General features: G+C 58.2%; 1 protein-coding gene and 1 long non-coding RNA gene across 5 annotated transcripts in view; one reads left to right on the top strand and one right to left on the bottom strand.

The window, feature by feature from the left end:
* The window catches only part of RNF220 (ring finger protein 220), a 245,924-nt gene that overhangs the window by 200,305 nt on the left and 23,093 nt on the right, over positions 1–22,526 (top strand). For all 4 annotated transcript variants that reach the window (XM_031969245.1, XM_031969244.1, XM_031969242.1 and 1 more), the window contains exons 3-5: positions 5,935–6,097; positions 8,551–8,596; positions 16,936–17,031. In XM_031969245.1, coding sequence (XP_031825105.1) covers positions 5,935–6,097; positions 8,551–8,596; positions 16,936–17,031 — 305 coding nt within the window. The remainder of the gene's footprint in view (positions 1–5,934; positions 6,098–8,550; positions 8,597–16,935; positions 17,032–22,526) is intronic.
* Positions 14,297–21,768, bottom strand: LOC116423772. Its single transcript, XR_004234295.1, has 3 exons — positions 19,734–21,768; positions 16,161–17,084; positions 14,297–14,641 (listed from the first exon to the last, which is right to left on the bottom strand). It is a non-coding gene; the product is annotated as an uncharacterized LOC116423772 (long non-coding RNA).

Below are 22,526 nucleotides of genomic sequence, written 5' to 3'. Positions count from 1 at the left end.
GGGGGAGGGGGATTGGAAGAAAGAGCCAGAATCGAAAGAGCGAAGGGAAAGGTGTGAGTGGTGGAGGGGAGAAACTGGGGAGGGGGGGTGGAAACCAGATGGGAGGGAGCAAGGGAAGGGGAAAGGAGAGGGGGAGAACCATAGAGCAGAGGGAAGGCTGGAGGTAATGGGGAGTGCGGCCCATCTGGGAGGAAATTTAGGGGCCTCGGCCACCTCAGGAGGGGAGAGGGGGCGGTGGAGGTGGGAGCACCAAACCCCATAATCTCCCTGGCCCCTCCAGTCCTCAATTGAACCACAGATGGGGCCGGCCACCGATTAGGGGCAGGCCCAGGGAAGCCTTTTGCTCCAGGAGGGAATTTGGGCGGGGCCTGGGACCCAAACCCGGCTAAACCCGAGCCCCCCTGGCCCCGGCCGATGGGGCGGCGGACAGGGCCCCGCAAACCTTTTTCTCCTCCGTGGCAGGAAATTTCTCATGTCCCGGTGACCCACCCACTCTCCCAGAGCCTCCCCGCCCTGGGAGGGGGGGTTGGGGAGGGCCAGCCCTGGTCACCGGCAAGGGGCCTCGCCCCTGGGCCCCTCCCTCTTCCCGCCCTGGCTCTGGTGGGGCCGCTGGGGGGACTCCTCCTTCCCCCCTCCCCCCCCTCCTTCCCTGGGACCCCCCCCACCCCGAGGCGGTGGCAGGTAAAGTCACCTGGCCACGCTCTTGGCCGCGGGGTCATGCCAGACCTCGCCCCTCCCGCGTCCCTCGCTCCTCCTGCCTTTCCAGCCTTCATTTTCTCCCCTCCTTTCCCTCCACTTGCCCTTCTCCTCCCTTTCCTGCTCCTCCTCTCCCCCACTGCTTCTCAAGCACGTAGTAAAATGTCCCAGAGACCCCCCAGCCCAGCACGGGAAGAAACTGAGGCCCCGGGAAGAAAGGAGGGTCTAAAGAAGGACATCTCCTTCACTTTCCCTGCCCCCCGCCCCCACCCCCACCCATCCACTCCCTTCGCCGGCCCGGAGCAGCGGGCCAATCCCCTGCCGTGTGCCCGCGGCCCTGTCGGCTGCAATGAGAAACGACAGGAATATTTAAGGACAAACAAGGTTTCCCAGCGCAATTTACGGCGCTTCCAGGCGGCCCCAGATGGGGCCAATCTGATGCTCGCCAGCAAATCCAATCGCATTTCCTTATCGGTGCATTATTTCAGGCGTTATCTGGCGCTGATGTGCTTATCAATTCAATTCCAGCCCGGCGGCGGCCTAACCTCCCCCCCTCCCCCATCCCCGCACCCTCCCGCCACACCGAATCCCCCCCCCCCCCCCCCCCCACATACACACACACACACACACACACACACACTCACACTATGGCCCCATATGGGCTAGAAAGAAGGAAGGTGAACAGGCGCGCGGGGCCCGAGGGGGCGACCCAGGCCCAGGGGAACTGGGGAGGATGCTAGGCAAAGAGATCGAGGTTGGATGCGGCTGGGCGGGGGCAGGGGCAGGGGCCTGGCCGGAGGGGGGCTTCCTCCGGGCCCTGTCGAGCTGCAGGCCGCCTGCAGAGCTCCCCCCCCCCCCCCCCACCCCAGCCTCCCCATCCCACCCCAGCCTCCCCGCCAGCCTCCTAGCACGACCGAGGTGAAGGTGTCCCATTAATTCCAGGCTAAAAATGACAAATTCATCTTCGACGACAATTAAATGAAGTCGGTAATTGATGCTAATTGATCTTCGGAGGAGAGGGCTCCCCTCAGCTTTCCTGGCCTCCTCCTCCCTCCCTTTCCCCCAGCCCCCATCCGCCCCAGAACCCCCCACACAGTATTTCCCAGCACCCTCAGTAGCCTCAGCTTCTGTCCCCACAGGCCTTCCAGGCTCCTAACTTCCCTCTTTTGGGCTTCCTGCCTCCCCTCCCTCCTTGCATATCTCTCGTGGGTCTCAGTTTCCATCTCTGCACTTGAGGTTTCTGCCAGTCCTTCCCGACTCCAACCTTCCCTCTTGCTCCTCCAGCCCCTAGCTGTCAGTACTGCCCCTCCCTCCCTCCCCACAGATCAGGCTTTTATCAGTCCTGGCTCATGATTCCAGGTTCTCTTGGAGGTTCCTGGCAAGTCAGCTCCAAAAGCTCAGCAGAATTTCAGCAGGGAGATGGCACAAAGCCCCAGGAGATACTTGGGGGGGGGGGTCTGCTTGCCCCGTTTCCCTGGAGCCCTGGAAGAAGAGAGGAGCGGGGGGACCTAAACTGTTCTGGAAATACTCCCTAGAAGGACCGGGACAGGTAATGTGCAGCCAAAGGGATGACTAGGGTAGCTCATCCTGGGTAAAAATTATAGGCTCTCTCCCTGCTCCCTCCCTCCCATCTCTCTGTCACTGTATCTTTGCATCTTTCCGGGCTTCCAGCCCATCAGAGGGTACCCACGGACAGACCCAAGCTGCCTCCCTGCCTCCCAGATCTGGGGCGGAGGGAGCAGGGAAGTCCAGGGGAAGGGAGGAGATAAATAAAAGTTGGTATCAGCCCCTCGATAAATACACATGATGCGCTCTCCCCCCTCCCAGCCACTTCAGTTACCGCAGATACCTATTAATCCTGACAGACGAAGGCCAGCCTGGGTGGGTAATGCAAACTGATCCATCACACTGCACACTCAGATTCCCCCCCTCAGTGGGCCAGCCCCCAGCCCCCACCTGCCAGCTCCGGAGCCATGGGAGGCCCCACCAGACAAGTGTATTACATGGATAATGTATTGGACATATTAATAAAAATGCCTGAACAGCCCAGCCCTGGCCCAACCCTGGCCGTGACAGAGCACATATCACAGGCAGCTGAGCATGCTTGACGTGCTGTCTTATCAGAGTGATAACCACAGCCCCCTTCTCTAGAGTCCTAAAAGCCTTGGGGGGAGGGGGGTCAGCAAACATCACGGGCCCCGTTTTACAGATAGAAAGCTGAGGAACAAAGATGTCTGTCTCCCCAAGGTCATAAACTCAAGGGTGTCAGAGGCAAGATTTGAATCCCAGGCTTCTGCACCCTCCCAAGTTTGATACTAAAGGTCAGCTGTTTCTTCTTCTTATGTACCAGGCTGTCCCATCCATGGCCTCGCTTCCATGGCGCCCGGGAGTATAGAAGGAAGCAAAAACTTGCTTTCTGAGCCATGAGTTCTAGGCTAGTTTATGCCCATTCGGAGTCCTGTGTTCCATGTTCAATATTCATTTCCACAAAGGTGTGTTAAATGCCTATGCTTGTAAATACAAGGCAGTAAGCCTTGGAAGATAAGGTGTTTACAGAGTCTGTTCTGGCTTATCAGCTCTGGGTTCTGGGTTCTAGGCCCTGCTCAGAGTCCAAATCAGTCGAGAGGAGGGTGCAAGACCCAGCTCAGAAGTTAGAGTGAGGTCACCTCATCCTTTCTGTTACCCAGACAGGTAACACACTCATTTGTCACTGAAAAAAAGAGCTGGGGCCTTGGCCTGGGACCTCCATTTGGAAGGAGGCTTTCCCTACGGTCTAGGGATCCAGGTACCACCCCCCTCAGCCTGAGAGACTGCCTGAAGACCTTGCAAGGTACCTCCATGCCCACGGGAACGGCAGGTCTGAGGTCTGAGCCCCTAGGAGGTAACAAGCCCAGCCTGAGCAGCTCCTCCCTTCCATGTGGAATTTAGGGATGGACAAGCCTGCCCAGCACTCCCAGCGTGGCTGCAGCTATTTTCCCAGGTGCCATCTCCCTCACCCTGTGCCCATTCTTATCCTCATCTTGGTGATCATCCAGAGGGAGCCAATCAGCTAGGACAGGGACTGGAGTAGGGAAGGGGCTGGTAGATCCTCTCCCCAAGTATCTGAAGAGCTATCATGAGGAAGGATGGATCAAATGTGCTCTATTTGTCCCAGAAGGCCAAGCCCTGAACAATGCCAGGAACAATGTTAGACTCCAGCAGATCAGAGTGGTGCCAAAGGGGAATGAGCTGCCTCCAGGGGTGGTGAGCTCCCCATTCTTGGAAGTATTCTGTCAGAGGCTAATTGACCACTTGTTGGGGATTTGGAGGGGACTGATGTTTGGGCTGGTTTGGGATTTGGGGAAAGATTCACGTTTAGGTCTAGTTTAGGTTTCGTTGGGGATTGGCGGGGGGGTTGATGATTAGGTCTGGTTTGGGATTTGGGGGATTCTTGTTTAGGTCTGGTTTGGGATTTGGGGTTGGTGTTTCGGTCTGATTTTGGATTTGGGGGGATTCATGTTTAAGTCTGGTTTAGGTTTCATTGGGGATTGAGGAGTTGATGTTAGGTCTGGTTTAGGTTTCTGTGGCCATCCTTGACCTCACACTCTCCACCAACATCCCTGACAACATTGCCAGTGAGCTGTGCCAGGGGAGGGACCACATACTGAGGAATGATTGCCTTCAACCTTGTACACTTGGTCGGTGCCCAAAAATTAGGGGCGAGGAGGCTGAGAAGAGCTCCCCAGCCCACCCTTCAGCTCAGCCGTAATGAACGTGGTCTGGCAGGCCCCATTGAAAGGATCGAGGAGGGAGGTGAGGAAGGAGAGAGCAGCTCTGGCTCCCTGGTGAGGCCCTGGGCCCCCCCACCCGCCTCCCTCCCTCTCCTCCAAAGTCTCCCCCTTCTCTTCCTCACTCCTGGGCTCACGCTCGCTCGCGCTCAATCAGCCGCTGTCAGACCTCCGGCCTCGGCATTTTGGTGAAGAATCTCTCGGCTAAAAATTGTTGTCAGTCCCATTTCCTGGTTATCAGCAGGAGGGCGGCTGCAGCCTCGCCCGGGGATTAGCGGCCCTCGGCGGTAGGACGGGCAGAGCATCCGATAACGCCGCGGCTCCGCCAGCCACCGCCTTGCCTCCCCCATCCATCATCTTTAGAGCTGACAGGTCCCCCCCAACACCACCGCCACCCACCCACCCACCCATCATGTCTCTGTCCTTGCCTGGCTCCCGGCTTCCTCCCTAGCCTGAACTGAATGGGATCTGGCAGGCTTGGGGGCTACCAAGGACAGAGACACACACCCTATGGCTGAGGGGAGAGAGCAGTCAGTCCTACGCCGAGGACCTGGGGTCCGATGGGTCCGATGGGCCAATGGGTGCTGGCCCAAGCCCAGTACCGAACCCAGTGAGGGGGAGCGGGCCACGTCTGGGGCTCTGTGTCAGGGCTGTCGGCGGCCTGGAGAGGGGACACGTTTGAGAAAGCCTCAGAGACGGTTTGGGGGAACAGGGTCACAACCTTTAGAGCCAGGAGGGATCTTAGAGATGATCTAATCCTATCCACACACACAGACAAAAAGGAGATTGAGAAAGGGAGAAATCGGGTTTGGGGGGTTTCTGAAGAACCAGCCCAAGGAATGGGCACGAGGCCGGTGGGCTTGAGCCCAGAGGGTAGAACCAGGACTAGAAAAACCAGGAACATCATAGATAGTAAGGAGAGCTGACCTAGAGCTGAAGGGGCCCCCCCAGCAACAGGAAGCTCCCGCCTAATGGACATCTTCCACACAGGCTGGAAGAGCACAGGTCCAAGATGGAGAGGAAGGGATTTTTGTATACTTGCAGGTTGGAATGGCTCTAAGGTTCCCTCCGCTTCTGGGGTTCTAGGCTTAAGTGGATCTGGAGGGGTTGTGGGGTGGGAACCTGGTAGGTACAAGCAAAAGCAAAAGAACATTGGGGAGTGGGAGCCGTGGGAGGCAAGATAAGCAACACCTGGCGAAGCCTTGGTGACAGCCCATGAGTACAGAGGGGACAAGATGTAAACTGGGCCTGGGTAGGGGCTGGAGCCGAGGTGAGAGCCAAGTAAGACTCTGGTGGAACCTGAGAGTGCCTCAGCCTCCTAAACAGAGAGGGTCTGGAGCCAGGGCCGGGCCTGAGAACCAGGGGGTGGTAGGGTTTGCTTTGGGCGCAAGAGCCTGGACTAACATTCTGCCTTCTCTTTGTGTTCCCCTGTCTGTGTCTGGCTTCTTTCCCGGCCTCCCTGCCTCTCTAGGTAAGAAGAAAGCAGCAGCGGCTGCAGCAGCCGCAGCGGCCGCAGCAGCCCTATTTGACAGCCAGGCCCCCACCTGCCCCATCTGCCAGGTCTTACTTCGGCCCGGGGAGCTGCAAGAACACATGGAACAAGAGCTGGAGAAACTCACTCAGCTGCCCAGCAGGTACAGTTCACCCCAGACCTACTCTGTCCTGACACCATCACTTCTGGCTCCCCCAGGGCCCCCAAGCCAGAGTCTCCCCAAATCCTGCACCCCCAGAGCCTCTGACCCAGTCTCCCCAAATCCTGCATCTCCAGAGTCCCCGAGCCAGAATCTCCCCCAGGGCCCCTCAAACAGAGCCTCTGAGCCAGTCTCCCCCAAATCCTGCATCCCCAGGGCCCCTGAGCCAGAGTCTCCCCAAATCCTGCACCCCAGAGTCCCCAAGCAGAGCCTTCCCCAGGGCCCCAAGCCCCTGTCCCCAGTGGATATCAGATTCCCTGGTCCCTGAGAGACCAGTCTCTTCCTCCTGCCTCCTTCCCCCCAGATGAGCAGCGGGGGATTCAGAAGGGCTGTGGCAGGAGCAGGGGCTGAGCGTGGGGAAGAGCCAGCACTGCTTGGGCTGAGGGGGGGTCTCCCCAGGGAGGCTGGAGGGGAGGCAGGAGCCCCCGCAGGAGCGTGGCTCGGCCGTCAGGGCACCGGGGCTCAGGCCCTGGGTCAGCGGGGCAGGCTTGAGCCCCCGCAGCCCCCTCTGCTCTGCAGAGCCAGTGAAATCCCGCCTGATCGATGGAACTGAAGAGCTCCTCGCGACGGGTCGATGGGTTTTTATCTGTCTCGGCCCGGCCGGCCGCTGACAGCGCGCCCGGCAAAGGCGTTCCAAGGGCGCCCCCCCCAAACTGCCTGGCCCTGGCACCTGACGAGGCTGCCTGATTTATCTTAATTTTTAATTGGAAAAAATTTGCGAATTAATTGATTTCCCGGACTTGCCAATTAAGGCTGTAATTGGGTGCGGGAGGGATTCCCAGGAAGGGTCATGGGGGTGGGGGGAAGAGCCAGGCCTCCCCTCTCCCAGGCTCCCTCTTGTGGGGCCCTCCCGCCCATCACCCATTCCACAACGGGAGAGATTCCCACTCTCCCAGCCCAAGCAGACCAGTGGGGTCCTTGCCCACTCCCCAACCTGGGGCCCTGCCAGGACCAACAGGCCCCAACAAGGGGCAGGGGTGGCAGGAGGGGGAGTTGAGGTGAGCTGCAGGTGGTGCTGGGACACCCCTAGGAGGAGTCCGGTGGGGGGGGGGGGGTTAGGCAGGCCAGGGTCTGGGCAAGGGATGAGACCCCCTGAGCTCTGGGGGTCCTGCTGGCATGGAGAGGGGCGGGCAGCTCTGACTTGGGGCTTCCTGGGGAAATCTCAGATGGGGCGGGGGCTGCTGTTCTAAGGCTTGGGTCTCTGGGGGGTAGCAGGGGATGAGTCAGGAAGGACAGAATGGGCGGGAGGGCCACCCGCAGACCCCCAGGCCCCGCAAGCTGCTGGGAGTGATGGCAAGGCTGGCACAGGGGCAGCAGCCAGGAGCGCGGCGGCAGCAGCAGCAGCTCTGGGCCTCTGCCTGCCTCGGTGTTTGGTTGGGTAATGAGCTAGATAAACAATTCCCCCAATAGATTAAAGCTCGGCGGGGGGCGGAGGGGGAGGCTCAGTGCGGGCAGCTCCCTGCCTCTTTATTTCCAAGGATAATTCAGTGTAAATCACCTTAATTAAAAGTGCCAGCCTGGGCTGGGTGCAGGGCCCGGTGCTGGGGCCTGCTCATGATTTAAAGCCCCCAGATCCTTCGGCGGCAGGCAGGCAGCAATGGGGACATCATGAGCCTCCCTCCCGCTCCTCCCTCTCCCGCTGGCGGCCTCCACCTCCCAGGGCTGCCCTTCCTTTGGGGCTGGGAGGGAGGGTCAGAGAATGGAAGGGGGGCGGCGGGGGCCCCTGGGCCTCAGCAGGCCTGGCTTCCCCAGGTGAAGGAGAGGGTCTCGGCTCTGCTGGCTCCCCTTTCTCTGGCCTTGTTCCTACCCTCCTCCCAGTCCCCAGGTGCTGGATCCTGGCTCTGCTGCCCGTCTCTGGGGGCCGGAGTGGGCCCAAGGACCAGCCTGAGGGGATCTGCGGCCTCAGCCTGCTCCTTGCTCCTGTCACTCCTGCTTAGTGGGAGGGAGGTGGCCGTGCATACGGATGCTGGGATTAAGCCCAGGCTGGGCCTCCAATCACTCTCTCCCAACTCCAGAGGAGCACGGAGGAACTGGTCTCTGCCTTGCTGGGCCCTTGGCCCCAGAGCAGCTGCTGGCCCATGGAATCTTGGGAGCCGGCTTCAGTCTGCAGGGTTGTGGCTCTGGGGGGTGAGGAGGGCAATTGTGTGTCTGCTCTCCCCTGGGCAGCTGCCCTGGCTTGGGGAGTCTATGGGTAACTGAGGATGGGGGTGGGGGGGAAGGGGGAGGCAGGTACTGGCCCCATCCCACCCATCCAGGGACATAGGTAGAACCATGAGGCACAGAGAGACCCTGGCCTGGCCATGAAGTGGGCAGGGGGAACCAGGAGAGCTGCTGCTCCCGCAGCGTCCTGCAGCCCGGGGCTGGGGAGTTCATGGGCTTGTCTCCTTTCTTTGCAGCAAGAATTCTCTCCTGAAGGACGCCATGGCCCCCGGCACACCCAAGGTAGGTGGCAGAGCCCATCTGGGGCACTCCTCGGGGCCACAAGCTCATCGTGTCACATACGTCTCCTGCTTAGGCCCTGGGGAACGGACCCTCAGAGAGCCCAGCCCCCTATCCCAGCAGGAATCTCAGCCACATCCCTGACAAATAATTGTCTCCCAGGGAGGAGAGAGAATCCGCCTCCTCCTTGGGCAGCCCAGGTCCTTGGAGAAGGATTTCAAGGGGAAGGGGAAAAACTTTCAGTGGATAGAGTGCCGGCCCTGGAGTGGGAGGCTCATCTTTGTGAGTTCAAATCCAGCCTCAGAGACTTACTGTGTGACCCTGGATAAGTACTTAACTCTGTTTGCCTCAGTTTCCCCCAATCTGTGAAATGAGCTGGAGGGAAAAAAATGGCGAATTATTCTGGTATCTTTGCCAAGAAAACCCACAATGGGCTCACACAGATTTGGACATGAAACAACTGAACACACAACATATACCCAGACAGCCCTGGTATCTAACAACCGACCCAGTGGGTCTGTCCTTAAGGATGGCTGTCGCATCTCCCTGAGCTTTCTCTTCTCCTGCTTCCTCCAACTAACACCCTTAGAACGTGGCTTCTGCCCCTCCACCCCCATCAGCTTCTCTTCTCTGGCCACTCCCTATCCCACCCCTTCCCCTAATCCTCCCTCTCCCTGCCCAGTCCTAAAGCAGATGTAAGGATGCTGACCCTTGATCTTTCCGGCAGGGCCAGTGCTCTGCTCAGCTGTATGGTGGGGAAGGGGGAAAGGAAGGGGAAGGGGGAGATGCGTGATTGGTGATCCCGAGTGCTTTGCTCCTGGGGGAGAAGGAGGTGCCCCTGACTGAAATATTGCTGAGAAGGTTATGAGCAGGAGGAGCACTCATCATGAGGTGGGATTAGGAACCCAGATGGAGGCTCAGTGGGAAGGACTAGGGCCGGGTCTTAAAGAATGGTCCTACTGGGAAAGGAGAAGCAAGGACAGCTTGGATAGGGACCAGGCTGAAGGGCCGCTACATGCAGGGCTTCCCACCCACGGGACCCACCGAGGAGAGGGAGACAGTTTCTGGGGCACTGGAATAAAATGAGATTGGAAGGGCAGGCTCAAGGGAGATTTCAGAAGACCTTGAGTGACCCTCTGAGGATTCAGAAGTTTAGGAAAGGGGCCTAGGACACGGGCCAAATCCAGGAATATGGAGGCGGCTGGAGGCAGAGAGACTCTTGGGAGGCAGCTGTGACAGTCCAGGCCCCCAGTGGGGCCTGAGTGAGAAGGGGGAGCTGTGGAGAGGGCAAGGAACCCTTGCAGGGAGACAAGTCTCAAAGGCAGATCACCAGGACCTGCCCATGGCTGGGAGTGGTCCCTGCTCAGAGCAGGCTCTCCCTCGCTGAGGAGGGTGGGGGCCCCAGTCCTGCTCACTGTACCCCCTCCCCCTGTTCTGGCCTGGGGGGGGCAGCCTGTCAAAGCCTCTCTCATGAAGCTGCTAAGTGATATTTGCCCCTCTTTGCAAGCCGAGTTAAAGCCTTCATCAGGCAGGGAACACTTTGTGCAGAATCCCACAAAGGCGCTGGCGCGGTCAGAGATAAAAGCGGGTGCTCGCAGGAGCAAGCCGGAGCAGGGCTGCTCGGGTGACAGCCACTGATGGATTGTTTAAGGGAAATAGACTCCCCGGCTTGGCTCGAGCTGCCCCCGGCAGCAGCCCCCACCCAGCACTTAATAGTTTCAAATGACCAAGCTTAAAAGGGAAGTGCATGTCAATGGCACTCAATGACCCCCACCTAGCCCTCCCCACATCTGGCCCCCCTTCCACCACATCTGGCTCCTTCCTTTCCCCACAAATGACCCCAACTACTGGGGGGGGGGAGCAGGGAGAGGAGCAGCAGGCAGAGGCGGGCCTGATGGCTAAAGTGGAGGCAATTTTGGTCCATTTTCTCAGTGCTGACAAATACCAGGTCACACCACACACACTCTCACACACACACACACACACACACACACACACACGCACCCAGAGGCTTTAATGCACACATACAATTTTGTAAAAACATAGTGTTACGCCTCCACAAACACCAGGGGAGCCCGTGAAGGGGGAGGAGGCGACAGTCCCAGGAACCACCATAATCCTTAGACACCGTTCATTTTCCAGATGATGCGTTTGTTCACTCTGCCCCAGTCCCCCACACACGAATGTACAAATGGGCCCACGTGCAAACATTCCCAGGCCCTAGGATTGGTCCCAGGCTGGCCGGGCCAGCATCTGCTCACGCTGGCTCCCTGCTTAGCCACGGGCCGGCTCTGGGAGGGCGCTGGGCAGGGGGCAGCGGTGGGTGCTCTGGAGGAAGACAAGGAGGCTCAGGAAGGCAGCTGGGCAGTGGCTGTGGGCATCGAGACTGTGGGGGGGTAGTCGGATCGGGAGGAGGAGGGAGAGAGGAAGTCTTGAACAAGATTGATGGTCTCGTTGCCATTAAGAAAAAAATTAGCCAGTGGCGGCCATCATATTAAAGGGTGAAGAAGCCGTGAATTATTTTCTTAAAGATCTTATCGCTTACAATGATAATTTTACCTTGCGAAAGGCCACTTTTAATGAGGCGAAGAGCCGGGCCCAGAGTCATGATTTAATGCCAGCGGTTTTTTTCCCAAGCACATTTTCCCGATCTTGTGCCCGTGTTTAAAAAGCGCTGGTGACCTTTTTTTATTCCACTCGCCCCAGGTGTGAAGCGGCTGAGGCGGAGGGGGAGGCCCTGCCTCTCAGGGTTTATCACCTCCCCGGGGGCCCCTCACCTCTCCCTTCCACAAAGAGATAGATGGATGAGGAGGAGTGAGGGGAGCCTGCCTAGTGCTGCCTAAGCAGCAGCACAGAAGTGGAGTCTGAAAAAGAAGAGAAGGAAGAAGAGAAGAGGAAGAGGAGGGGAGGAAGAGAAGAGGAAAAGAAAGAGGAGGGGGAGAAGGAAGAGGTGGTGTAGAGGCAGAGAAAGAGGAGGAAGAAGAAAAAGAGGAGAGGTAGAAGGGGGAGAAGGAAGAGGTGGTATAAGGGAAAAGAAGGAGGAGGAAGAAGAGGAGAGGAAGAGGAGGAGGGAGAGGGAAGAGGTGGTATAGAGGTAGAGTAGGAGGAAAAAGAGAAGAGGAGGGAAAGAAGAAGAGGAGGGGGGAGAAGGAAGAGGTGGTATATGGTAGAGAAGGAGGAGGTAGAGGAAAAGGAGGAGAGGAAGAGGAGGGGAAGAGGAAGAAAGGGGGAAGAAAGAGGTGGTATAAGGTAGAGAAGGAGGAGGAGAAGGAGAGGAAGAGGAGGAGAAAAGGAAGGGGGGAGAAGGAAGAGATGGTATAAGGTAAAGGAGGAAGTAGACGAGGAGGAGAGGAAGAGGAGGAAAAAAAGAAGAGAAGGAAGAGGCGATATAGAGGTAGAGGAGGAGGAAGAAGATGGGATGATGAGGAAAAGGAGGAAGTGGGAGTGGTAGAGGTAGAAGAGAAAGAAGAGGATGAGAAAAAAGAGATGGAGGAAGAAGAGGAGGAGGAACAGGAGGAGAAGCAGAGGAAGCATAGGCAATTAGTGAGATCATGCACTCATGGGCAGAGCCTCCAAAGTGGGGTTGAAAGGGTCCACCATCCCCTGAAGATATAGGAAAGGAGACTGAAGCGGGAGGTGGGTCAAGCTCACAGAGATAGCAAGCCCAGGTCAGGATTCATTCACTCTCCCATCTCTCACTCCTGTTACCAGTCTTGTCCCCAGTCCTCCCCCCAGGGTCCCTTGCTGGCTAGGATCAGAGCCAGGGGCCGGAGGACGGAGTAGGGGAGGGGGGCAGGAGGACTGTTAGCTGCCAGAGAAAGGCCGACAGCAGACCCTGGCTCAGCCTTGCATGGGATCCCAGGGCTTCATCCTGCCTCCCCTCCTCACGGTGGCCCCACGAGCCTGAGGAGACCAAGGAAGGAAAGATGGAGTCCTTGAGCCACAGTCCCCTCAGAAGAGGAGGCAGAGGGGTGGGTCTTGCTGCCTGTGTCCTTGTTCCCTCCCATGATTCTCGGGCTACTTGCAAGGGACTGTCACTGAGCAGTTCGAGAGGAGTTTGCCCTGCTTCTCCAGGGCGTCTGACAACTCCTCCCGGCCAGACTAGGAGAGCACGGGGTCCCGTTCCCACCTCATTTCCCCGGCCCTTCCCCGCTGAAAGCCTGAGAGCCGAGAGACTGTGGCAGCCTGGAGCCCAGCCCCCACCTCCACCCCAGACCCTTGCACGGTGCCTGAGGATGCGGGCAGAATTCGGGTCACATCCCAGCCGCTCAGCCCAGGAGATAGAGGATAAATGACCTCTCTCTCTTTCCCAAATTGCTTTCTTTGGGCTGTCACCAGCGATTTCAAACACGGGGGTGGGGGTGGGGGTGGGGCTTGGTTGGTGAAAACCTTTGGAGGGAAGGAGGGAGGATGAGCGGGGGGAGCGGGGCCTGCCAAGTGCAGTTCTCTCCCAGGCACGGAGAGAAATCCTCCCTCCTCCCCCCCCCCCCCCCCCCCCCCCCCGCCCCCCCCCCCCCCCCCCCCCCCCCCAGTCAGTCCCCCCTAGCCCACAGGCCAGCTCCTGGCCGCCAGGGAGGGGGCTTCAGCTCCTGCTGGTCCCTTGGGCGGAGAGGAGAGAGAGGCCCAAGCCCAGGCCCCGGCACCTGACCCCGCCCGGCTCGGAAGCACTTCCGCACAATTTAGAAATAGACAATTTATTAATCGAAGCAGCGGGTATGCAGAAGAGGTGCCGAGATTGACGGCCCGGGGATTGGTTTGAGCCTCGCCTGTTTCCAGAGGTCATCTCTGAGGCTCAGGAATAAATGGGCCCCGCGTTCCGCCCCTGCCTCCCCGCTAAAAACTAATACATAACGTTTAATTTACTGTCTCCATAGTGGGGCCAGCCATTTTTCACATAATATTGGATTAGAGGCATTCATTCACCAGGCAGGCAGAGGGAGCAGAGGGGAGACGGCAATGGCGGAAGGAATCCCAGGGCGAGAGGCAGAGGGTTTGGGTTCAAGTGTCATCTCTGGGAACTTGAGTCCCTTGACACCTTAGGGCCTCAGTTTCCCACTGTAAAATAAGGGAGCTCTGATCTCAGGGGCTCCTCTTAGCTCCAAGTTCTGTGAGCACGGGGAAGAATCTGGGGCTTTGGGCGGAAGCAGAGCTCTTGGCTTTTCCCTTCACTATGGAACAGGCTGCCTAACGGGGCTCATCAGAAGGCCCCGGAAGGCAGGGGCACGAGGCTTTCCTCTTGTGGCTTCCACTGGCTCCCTGCCTTTCCCAGCTCCTAACGCTGCTCTTGTTCCAAGAGTCAAGGCTGGGCCAGACAGGACCCTCCCAAAACAAAACCCAAAAGAGAATGACCCCAAGTCAAAAAGCAGCGCCTCCGGCCCCAGAGAACACCCCGCGTTTCAGGGAAAGCAGCCCCTGGGGCTTCAGGATCGAGGTCAGCCTGGGCTAGGGCGACCCCGGGCGGGGGGGGGGGGGGGGGGGGGGGGCAGTCTGGCTGCAAAGACCTAAAGTGCTCTCCTGGAGAGAAGGTGGGCCCTAGAGACAGGACCAGGTGGCGGGGGCTGCAGTAGGGGGTGGCAGGGGCTGGGTGGGGGCTGCGACGGGGGGGGTGGCGGGGGCTGCAATGAGGGGTGGCAGGAGCCGGGCAGGGGGCAGCGGGGGCCGCGACAGGGGACAGTGGGGCCTGTGACGGGGGACAGTGGGGGCTGCAGCAGGGGGGCAGCGGGGGCCACGGCGGGACAAACTTCCCACAATCACAGCCGCCCCAAAACGAAGTCAGCAAGCTAGGGAAGCGCTCCCGCTCCCAAAGGCTTTGATCCAAGGCTAAGCATGGAAACCATCTGTGGCAAGTCCCCCCTGAGGTTGGAAAGGCCCGTTCCCGGAGGTACCTCCTCTGCTCCTTACCGCTACGCTGGAAGGGAGGCGCTGTCATCAGGCCCCTGGGACTGAATCAAATTCAGGGACTTAGCCAGGGTCACACGGCTTGCGAGGGTCCCAAGCAGGCTTGTCCTCGTCCCAGACCCAGCGCTCTGGGCACTGCTCCCTCACTGTCTGAGGAAGGAAGATGGGCTGGGGAAAGTGCTCTCTGACTGAGCTGGGAGAGTCTTGCTCGCGGGGCCTCTCACTGGGACACCAGCTTCCGAAGCCCCTTCCCGAGGCTCCAGTTGGCCAGAAGGAAAGGAGCCAACGGCCCCGGGCCGGGCCTAACCAGTAATCAGGAAGAGGTGGAAAGCCACTGGGGGAGCGGGGGTCGGTCATTTTCCCACAAGTCCTTCCCAAGGGCCTCCTCGTGGGCTTGTGTCTGTGTGGGGCCGGCCATTGTGCGAGGGCCTGGGGCCATCTAGCTACCTGTGTTTCAATAGATACACATAAGGGCAGCTGGGAGGCTCAGTGGGTGAAGCCCCAGCCCTGAAGTCAGGAGGACCTGAGCTCAAATCTGGCCTCAGACACTTAACACTTCCTGGCTGTGAGACCCTGGGCAAGGCACTTAACTCCAATTGCCTCAGGGGAAAAGAGAGACACATACATTACATACATATACGTTATATTGTGTGCACGTGTACAATGTATATGTACTTATACACATGTGTATTGCATAGAGAATATCGCCATGCATGTGTATGGTACATGTATTATATGTGTGTGAGTGTACACACAGGTGTGCGTGACATATGTGCACATACACGCGTATTGTGTGTGTGTGTGTGTAGCCCCGGAGCTGAGCTCTGAAGAAACCCGGGCCTTCTGAGAATGAGGGGAAGAAAAAAGGCATCTCAGGCTAAATGGAGTGAAGACCCCTGGGGAGCTGAGAATGATTCCTGGGAGGCAGGCCTGGCTGGCCCGGGAAATGTGCCCTCAACGGTGATAGCAACTTGGGAAGAGAAAAGGCTTTGGGGGAGAAAGAGGATGAGTTTGTTCTGGACCCACTGAGCTCAGGGCGTCTCTGTGAGAACCACAAGGCAATCAATGATGGAGGGATCTCGGGATTGGGACCAAGGGGTCAGGAGAGACTCACCCGGGTCGGGAGAGAGACTCATGGGTCAGGAGAGAGACTCACCTGGGTCAGGAGAGACTCTCACTTGCAGAGGGGTGGTCACTGAACCCAAGTTTCCCCTGCAAGCTATTTGACCTTTTGTCTTTCCCCATCTCTCCTGATCTCAGATAAGAGATGAGAGATTGATTGCCAATTCATCAGCAGAAATGCTCTGGACAACTACTGTTTGCGGGCAGGCAGAGGAGACCCCGTCCTGAGAGAGGGCCCTATCTTTGGAGCCCAAACCAGGCACCATTACTTCCTCTCTGTGTGACCCTGGACAAGTCCCTTCCTTTGGATGGGCTTGAGTTTCCTTCTGTGAAACAGGGAGGAGACTGTCACTCCCCCAGTGTTGGGGTGAACCTGTGATAGGGGGCCCTTTGGGCGCGGCACCCTGAGGCTGAGAGGTGTGGCCTTCTGAGCATTCCAGTGCAACACCAGGGTCCTTGGTGCTGTCTGGTGGGTTGGGGACTCTCGGGGAAGCCCGCCCATGAAGGAGAGAGGCCTTGAGCTGGGGAGAAGGGAGGGGAGACTTACCAGCTGGGTTTTACCTGTGGAAGACAGCCCTGTGGGGAAAGATCCTCCTCGGGCTGTGGCCTGGGAGCAGAGAGGATGGGGAGCTGTCCAGCAGGCGGATGGGCCGCCCGCAGAGGCAGAGGGAGAGGCATCTGCCCCTCGGAGCTCTTTAAGGAGGCCGAAGCCGCTTGGCAGAGCCTGAGGCTCAGATGCTTGTTCAGATCCAGGCTGGACCCCGGGAGGTCCTTTCCAGCTCAGTCTTCAGATGAATAAGTCCCCCCACTCCCCCCTGGTCCGGAGGGAGCTCCTATATAAGCCCAGGGCAGATTGTGGTCAGAATACCACCCCTAAGATGAGCTCCGGAAGAGGAAGGTTGTCCAGTGAGCCTGGGCAAGGCACTCCCCCTTCACCTCCCCTGGCCCCGGGCTCAGCTGCAAGCTCCCCTCTGAGCAGTGAGGGGGGAGCACATGCTCCCTCAGAGAGCTTTCTCAGCCTTAAAATGCTCAAGAAATGGAGGCTTCCATGTTGACATCTATACTTCTGTCTGGGGAAATCGAGGCAGGCTCACGATGGTGGACAGCATTTGAACTGGGTTTTGAAGGTTGGTCATATACGACCAGACAATTATTCTTGAGTTTGTAGTGAGATAGGTCTCCCAGCATTCAGGGAGTGTCAGAGGCCCGCAGAGGAGACAGAGCAAACCTTCCTGCCGCATCACCAAGGGGAGGGTACGAAGGGTGTGGGGATCTGTGCCCCACCCTACCAACCTCCCCTCCTGTTTCTATTTTTCCTACAGTCTCTCTTGTTATCAGCCTCGATCAAAAGAGAAGGGGACTCTCCCACAGCCTCTCCGCATTCTTCAGATGATCTGCACCACTCTGACAGATATCAGGTGGGTCCCAGCACCTCACACTCGTGCCATACTCCCTGGCAGGCCACAATCTGCTGGGATGAGAGCAAATGAGTCCATCATTCCCCTGCCCCAGAGCTGGGGGATTGGGAGGGGGGAGAAAGAAAATGGAGCTCTGTCTCTCCCACAAACCTGGACCCACTGACTCTGTCCCTCAGAGGTGGGCCTGGATGACCACTCTAACCCCTGGTTAAAGGTTGAGAGTCAAAAGGGCAGCTTCGGGATAAGCTTAGAGGGAGGTCTTTCCTAAGGGCAGGCCCAAAGTGGGGTTCTGTAAGGCTGTCTAGAGAATCTGAGGACTGGAATACCCTTGGGAAGATGGGAAGGAATCAGGCACCGAGGACTCAAACCCTTGGCTTTGGCCCTGGTTACTTCCACCCTCAGCAGAAGGGGTGTGGAGGTAAGCAGAACATGGCTCATGACCACCATGCAGGCTGCTCCCATGGCTAGGCCTGGCAGCCTGGAAAGCTCCTGACCCAAAGGTAAGTCTGGCAGTGGGGATTTGAGAGTGATGGAGGCAAGCCCTCCTCTTTTCCCTCTCACACTGACCAGGACCAGAGAAAAGGGCTTTAAGCTTCCTTCTTACAAGCTCGGGGATCCTAGAATCTGGGACTGTCAATAGATCGGAGAAGATGGAGTTGAGCCTGAGCAGGAAAGGGTTTGGGAGAGTCTACTCAAAAAGGCAAGGGGAGAGACTGCGAATGTGGTAGGAGCCAGGATGAGAGGGGAAAGTCAATGAATCACACACCCAACTAGAAAGAACCTCAGGTAACCTTTCCCCTATCTGGAGCTTTTTTGACCCATCTCTGCCAGTGTCAGAGAATTCAGAGGTTTGGGGGAACCCTTCAAAAAGAGACAGCCAGAGACAGAGAAATGGATCCAGAAGGCAAGGGTAGAAGGGGGAGAAAGGAAGGGGTATAGGGGAAAAGAGGACAGGAGAGGAAAGAGGGAGTGCTGGACTTGGAGTCAGGAAGACCTGAATTCAAATGCATCTTCAGACATTTACTAGCTATGTGACCCTGGGCAAGTCACTTACTCTGTTTGCCTCAGTTTCCTCATCTGTAAAATGAGCTGGAGAAGGAAATGGCCAACCACTCCAGTATTTTTACCAATAAATCTCCCAAAAGGGAGAACCAGACCCAAATGATAAACAACTAAACAACAACAACAAAACTTCAGGCAATAGTACTCAACAGATGGTCTCCTAAGAACATGTTACCACCCTAGGATGTTTATGCCTCTTATGTCCTAGGAGAGCTTTGGCTCTCTTGATCTCGTCACACTGTTGACTTATGCTGAATTTATAATCCATTTTTTTTCCGAAGAAGTCTTGTCTCATATCCAGTCCTCTCCCATTTTGTATTTATAAAGTCAATTTTTAAAAAAACTCCAAGTAAAAGACTTTACATTTATCCCTATAAAATTGCAATCGCTTTATTAGATTCAGCCCCATGCTCTAGCCTAACCTTCCTGATAAAATCCTGATTTTGGTATCAACCTGTCAACTTAGGGTTCCCTGCAACTGCGATCAGTCTCTAAACCAGCATTTATTAAGAATCCACCTGCAGCAGTATTGTGCAAAAAGGAAATGAGCCTGTCTTCAGGGAGCTGCCTTTCTAATGAGAGAAGGAAGAGATTTGTTCCCAGATAAGGAAATAGGTGGGGGAGGGTCTACCAAGAGCAAGCACAATATTTAAGTGATTTTACAGGGACAGGCCGTACATAGGACAAAACTTCACAAGCCTAAGGCAGACAGCTTCCTGAGTCATTCCACTGAAGATAAAGCTGGCATTTAAGCTTTCGTGACGACTTTGGATCTAGTCATTTAATTGGTTTCAAAGTCACCTAAATGCCCTATCACTCACAGACCATCTCTACCCAGCTCTTCTGCAAGAGCATCACGAGGAGCTTTGTCAACACTACAGACCCCCAGATGTGCCAGTCTAGTGGTCCTATCAACCAGGGAAGTCTGGCTCATCTGACCACCCCCAGGCCTGATGGGGCCCAGCTGGTTCTAGCAGTCCCCTTTCCCAGGCTAGATGTAGTGAGGCATCCCAGACGAGGGGAACAGTCCTCTGGGCTTGAATTCCAGACTGGATTCTTTCTAGCTGTGCAACTGTGGCTATGGCAACCTCAGTTTCCTCATCTGTAAAATGTAGATAATAACCGCTGTTGTAATGAAATAGAAGTGTCGAAAGAGGACTTTGGTCACCCTTAAAGTGCTCCCCAAAATCCTACATCATGAATTGCTCCCAAGCCGTCACTTTATAGGGATCACTTTAGGATGCCGCCAGTAACCGAAGCCTCCCCTCTTTGGAAAGATCGGGAAATGGCTGCCCCTCTCAAGCCTGAGGAACCTCTAGCATCTTTCCTAAGCTTTCAGGGATCAGCCGCAAGCTTTTCAGAAATCTCACCTCCAGTACTGAGGTATTATTAGTCCGTTTGATCCAAGCAGCTTGAATCTGCCCAGCTCTCTCTAAAGCCCTGTCTTGCCTTCCTTATTCCAAAGATCATCTTCTATGGAACAAAAACTAGCAGCATTTCCTGCTCTCCTCCATCTACTCTCTCATCCCCACCACTACCACTATACCCCAACCCAGGCCATGGTCCTTTCCCTTGCTGCCTCCGTAACCACCCAGGCCTGGCCTCAAGGAGGGCTCTGTCCTGCCCAGCAGTCCCTTTACCTGCCCAAGAAGCCTTGTGCCCTTCGCCATTCCCAATCACCACTATGTGCTAGGCCCTGCACTGGGCGGCTGCTAGGGACCCAGATACGAAGATCCCGAAACAGCTCCCGAGGAAGGAAGTGGCGTTCTAACGAGAAAGACAGCAAAGGCATCAATAAGTATTGTTAGCGAGTCCTTTCAATTGTGTCTGAGGCAAACAAGGTGAAGTAACTTGTCCGGGGTCCCACAGTTAATGTGTCTGAGGCTGGATCTGAACTCAGGTGTTCCTGACTCCAGGTCTAATACTCTGTCCCGCATATAAGTGCAAATACAGAGAGAATAAGCCTCAGTCCGTGCGAGCCAGTCACAAAGCAGCGGGGCAGAGGGGCGTTTGGGAGGCTCACGCAGCCAGGGGGGCTCGGGGAAAGGAAGAGGCCCTAAGGAGGGAAAGCCATTGGGGGCTGCCTGGAGGCCAGGAGTCTAAGTATTGAGACGCAGAGAGAAGGTGCGTTTGGCCGGACCTAGAGTGGAGAAGATGTGAGGCCAAGGAGACTGGAGAGAGGCAGGGGCCGGGCCTGAAGGGCTTTAAAAAATGAATTTGAGCCTGGGAAGTCAATAAGGCAGAGGAGGATCGCTGACATTTACGTAGGGTTCTTCCCGCTTTATTTCCTACGACAGCTTAGGGTGGGACCAGGCGGCAGAAGCTTTGAATGTCACACAGGGGAGAGAACGGGAGAGCTGGGGAACGGGCTCTGAACAGAGAAGAGATGGGGGGGGGGGGGCAGAGGAAGAGACCAGCTCCCCAGCCAGGCCTCTCCGGGGCCCAGTGGAAGCTCTCTGGGTCTCCCCTTCCTCCTCAGTCACCGGGAGAGGGACTTGCTGTTTGCAGGCCTTGGTCTGGGCCCCGATCCCGCCTTCACAGGCTCATGGGCCGCCTTCCTGGGAAGGCTAATCATAGATAATGGCCGCGCAGACCATCGGGCCGGACGGGAAAGGATCCCTGAAGGGGGGTGCGGACAAAAGCACTGGGGAGCTCGAGGAAGCTCCGGGTGGGGCCCGGGGAATAAGGCCTTCCAGCTCACCCCCTGGCAAACTGAGCCCCAGAGCTCAGGCACTGTCCCAGGCAGGAAGGAGGAGGAGGAAGGGGCGCAGCCAGGCCGCCACAACAGCAGCGGGGGCTGCTCCCAGGCTCTGGGAGCCAGCTCCGGCCCCAAGCTGATACACAAGGGGGGGAAGGGGGGGCAGATGCTGCCACGGGTCAGAGGTCAGTCCGAGGGGGAGACCCCAGCACTCGGCCCGGTGGCGCCCGTCCAACTTGGGAGGGGTCAGAGCGCGAGCCCGGGACGGAAAAAGCCAGAGCCACGGAGTTCTAAGGGACGTGCCACGGCTGGGTCGGCTCAAAGTAAAAGCGGCCCGCGGAGGCCCGGGCAGGGTCAGACTCAGTGGCAGCCTGGCAGGCCCGCTTCAGGCTTCCGGGTAAACATCGCAGGAGGAGGGCGGGGGGAGGGGAGCGCCAGGCCCGCCTGACACAAGTGCAGACACACCTCGGATACAGCCCTTCCTGGGGGGCGGGGTCAGCCCTGGGGGCGGGGTCAGCCCTGGGGGCGGGGTCAGCCCTGGGGGCGGGGTCAGACCCGGGGGCGGGGCCAGCCCGCGGATCCCCGGCGGACACATCCCAATCCCGGGGGCCAGACTGATACTTATGGCTACATCTCCCACAGAACGGATTCGTCCGGATACATAAGGAAACAATAGCGCTAAGGGCCCAAGGCGGGATCCATAAGACCCACGGATTCGTCCGGATACATAAGGATACAATAGCGCTAAGGGCCCAAGGCCGGATCCATAAGACCCCCTCTTGCCTGGGGGGCGGGGTCAGACCCGCGGATCTCGGCCGGTACAGCCCGTTCCGAGGGGGTGGGGTGACTGGCACCGCCCCCCCGCGGCCGCTACCTCGGGAGACACCCCGGCACGGCCCGCTCTGAGGGGCGGGGTCAGCCCCCCGACCCCGGGTTGATACATCACATTCGGGGGAGGGGGAGGGGCGGACACCCCACCCTCCCATTCTAAGGGCCGCACAATAGTTCGTTCTGGCCTCAGGGGCGGGGCCGGACTCCGCGGACCCTTCTCATTCCAAGAGGCCCGGGCGGCCACAGGCGAACGCTCCCCGGACTACGGGCGGGGGCGGACTCGCAGGCCCCCAAAAGTTACTGCCCCTGATCCGTCTCATCCCCAAGGCCCAGGGCGGATCCCTATGGAGACACGCAGTTCCAAGGAGGCCTAGCAGGCCGGGGTCAGCCAACCTTCGGCCACTGCCGATCCCGAGGGGGGGGCGGGGTCCCCCGGCGCTCCCCCTGCCCCCCTCCGGAGGGTGCCCGCACGCCGCGGCCCCGCCCCCTGCGGGCGCTGCCCGTGACCTCTCACACCGGGCGCGCGGCGGCAGCGGCGGTCACATGACGAGGGCCAACATGGCCGCCGCCGCTGCTGGGAGCTGAGGCGGCGCCGCCGCCGGGCAGCCGCGGGGAATCCGCCCGCATCGGCGGCCTCGGGGCCGGGCGGGGGCCGGGGCGGCGGCGCGGGGGCTGGGGGCGGCTATGCCGAGGGTCCGGAACCGCGGGCGCAGCGGGGCGGCCGGCGTGGGCGGTGGCAGGAGGGAGGAAGTAGGTTTGTTGACACGGGCCGGGCCTGGGGGGAGGGGCGGGGGCGGCCCCGGGGAGGGAGAGGGGCCCGGAGAAGGGAGGGGAGGGGGCCTCGCCGGGCCGGCGCCCATCGCACCTCAGCCCACCTCACCGTGCTCCTCTCCTTCCCTCCCCG

Source organism: Sarcophilus harrisii, chromosome 4, assembly GCF_902635505.1.
Source record: "Sarcophilus harrisii chromosome 4, mSarHar1.11, whole genome shotgun sequence".
NCBI lineage: Eukaryota > Metazoa > Chordata > Mammalia > Dasyuromorphia > Dasyuridae > Sarcophilus > Sarcophilus harrisii.
Note: the sequence above shows the minus strand (reverse complement) of the source record. Positions and strands in the feature narration are given on the sequence as shown.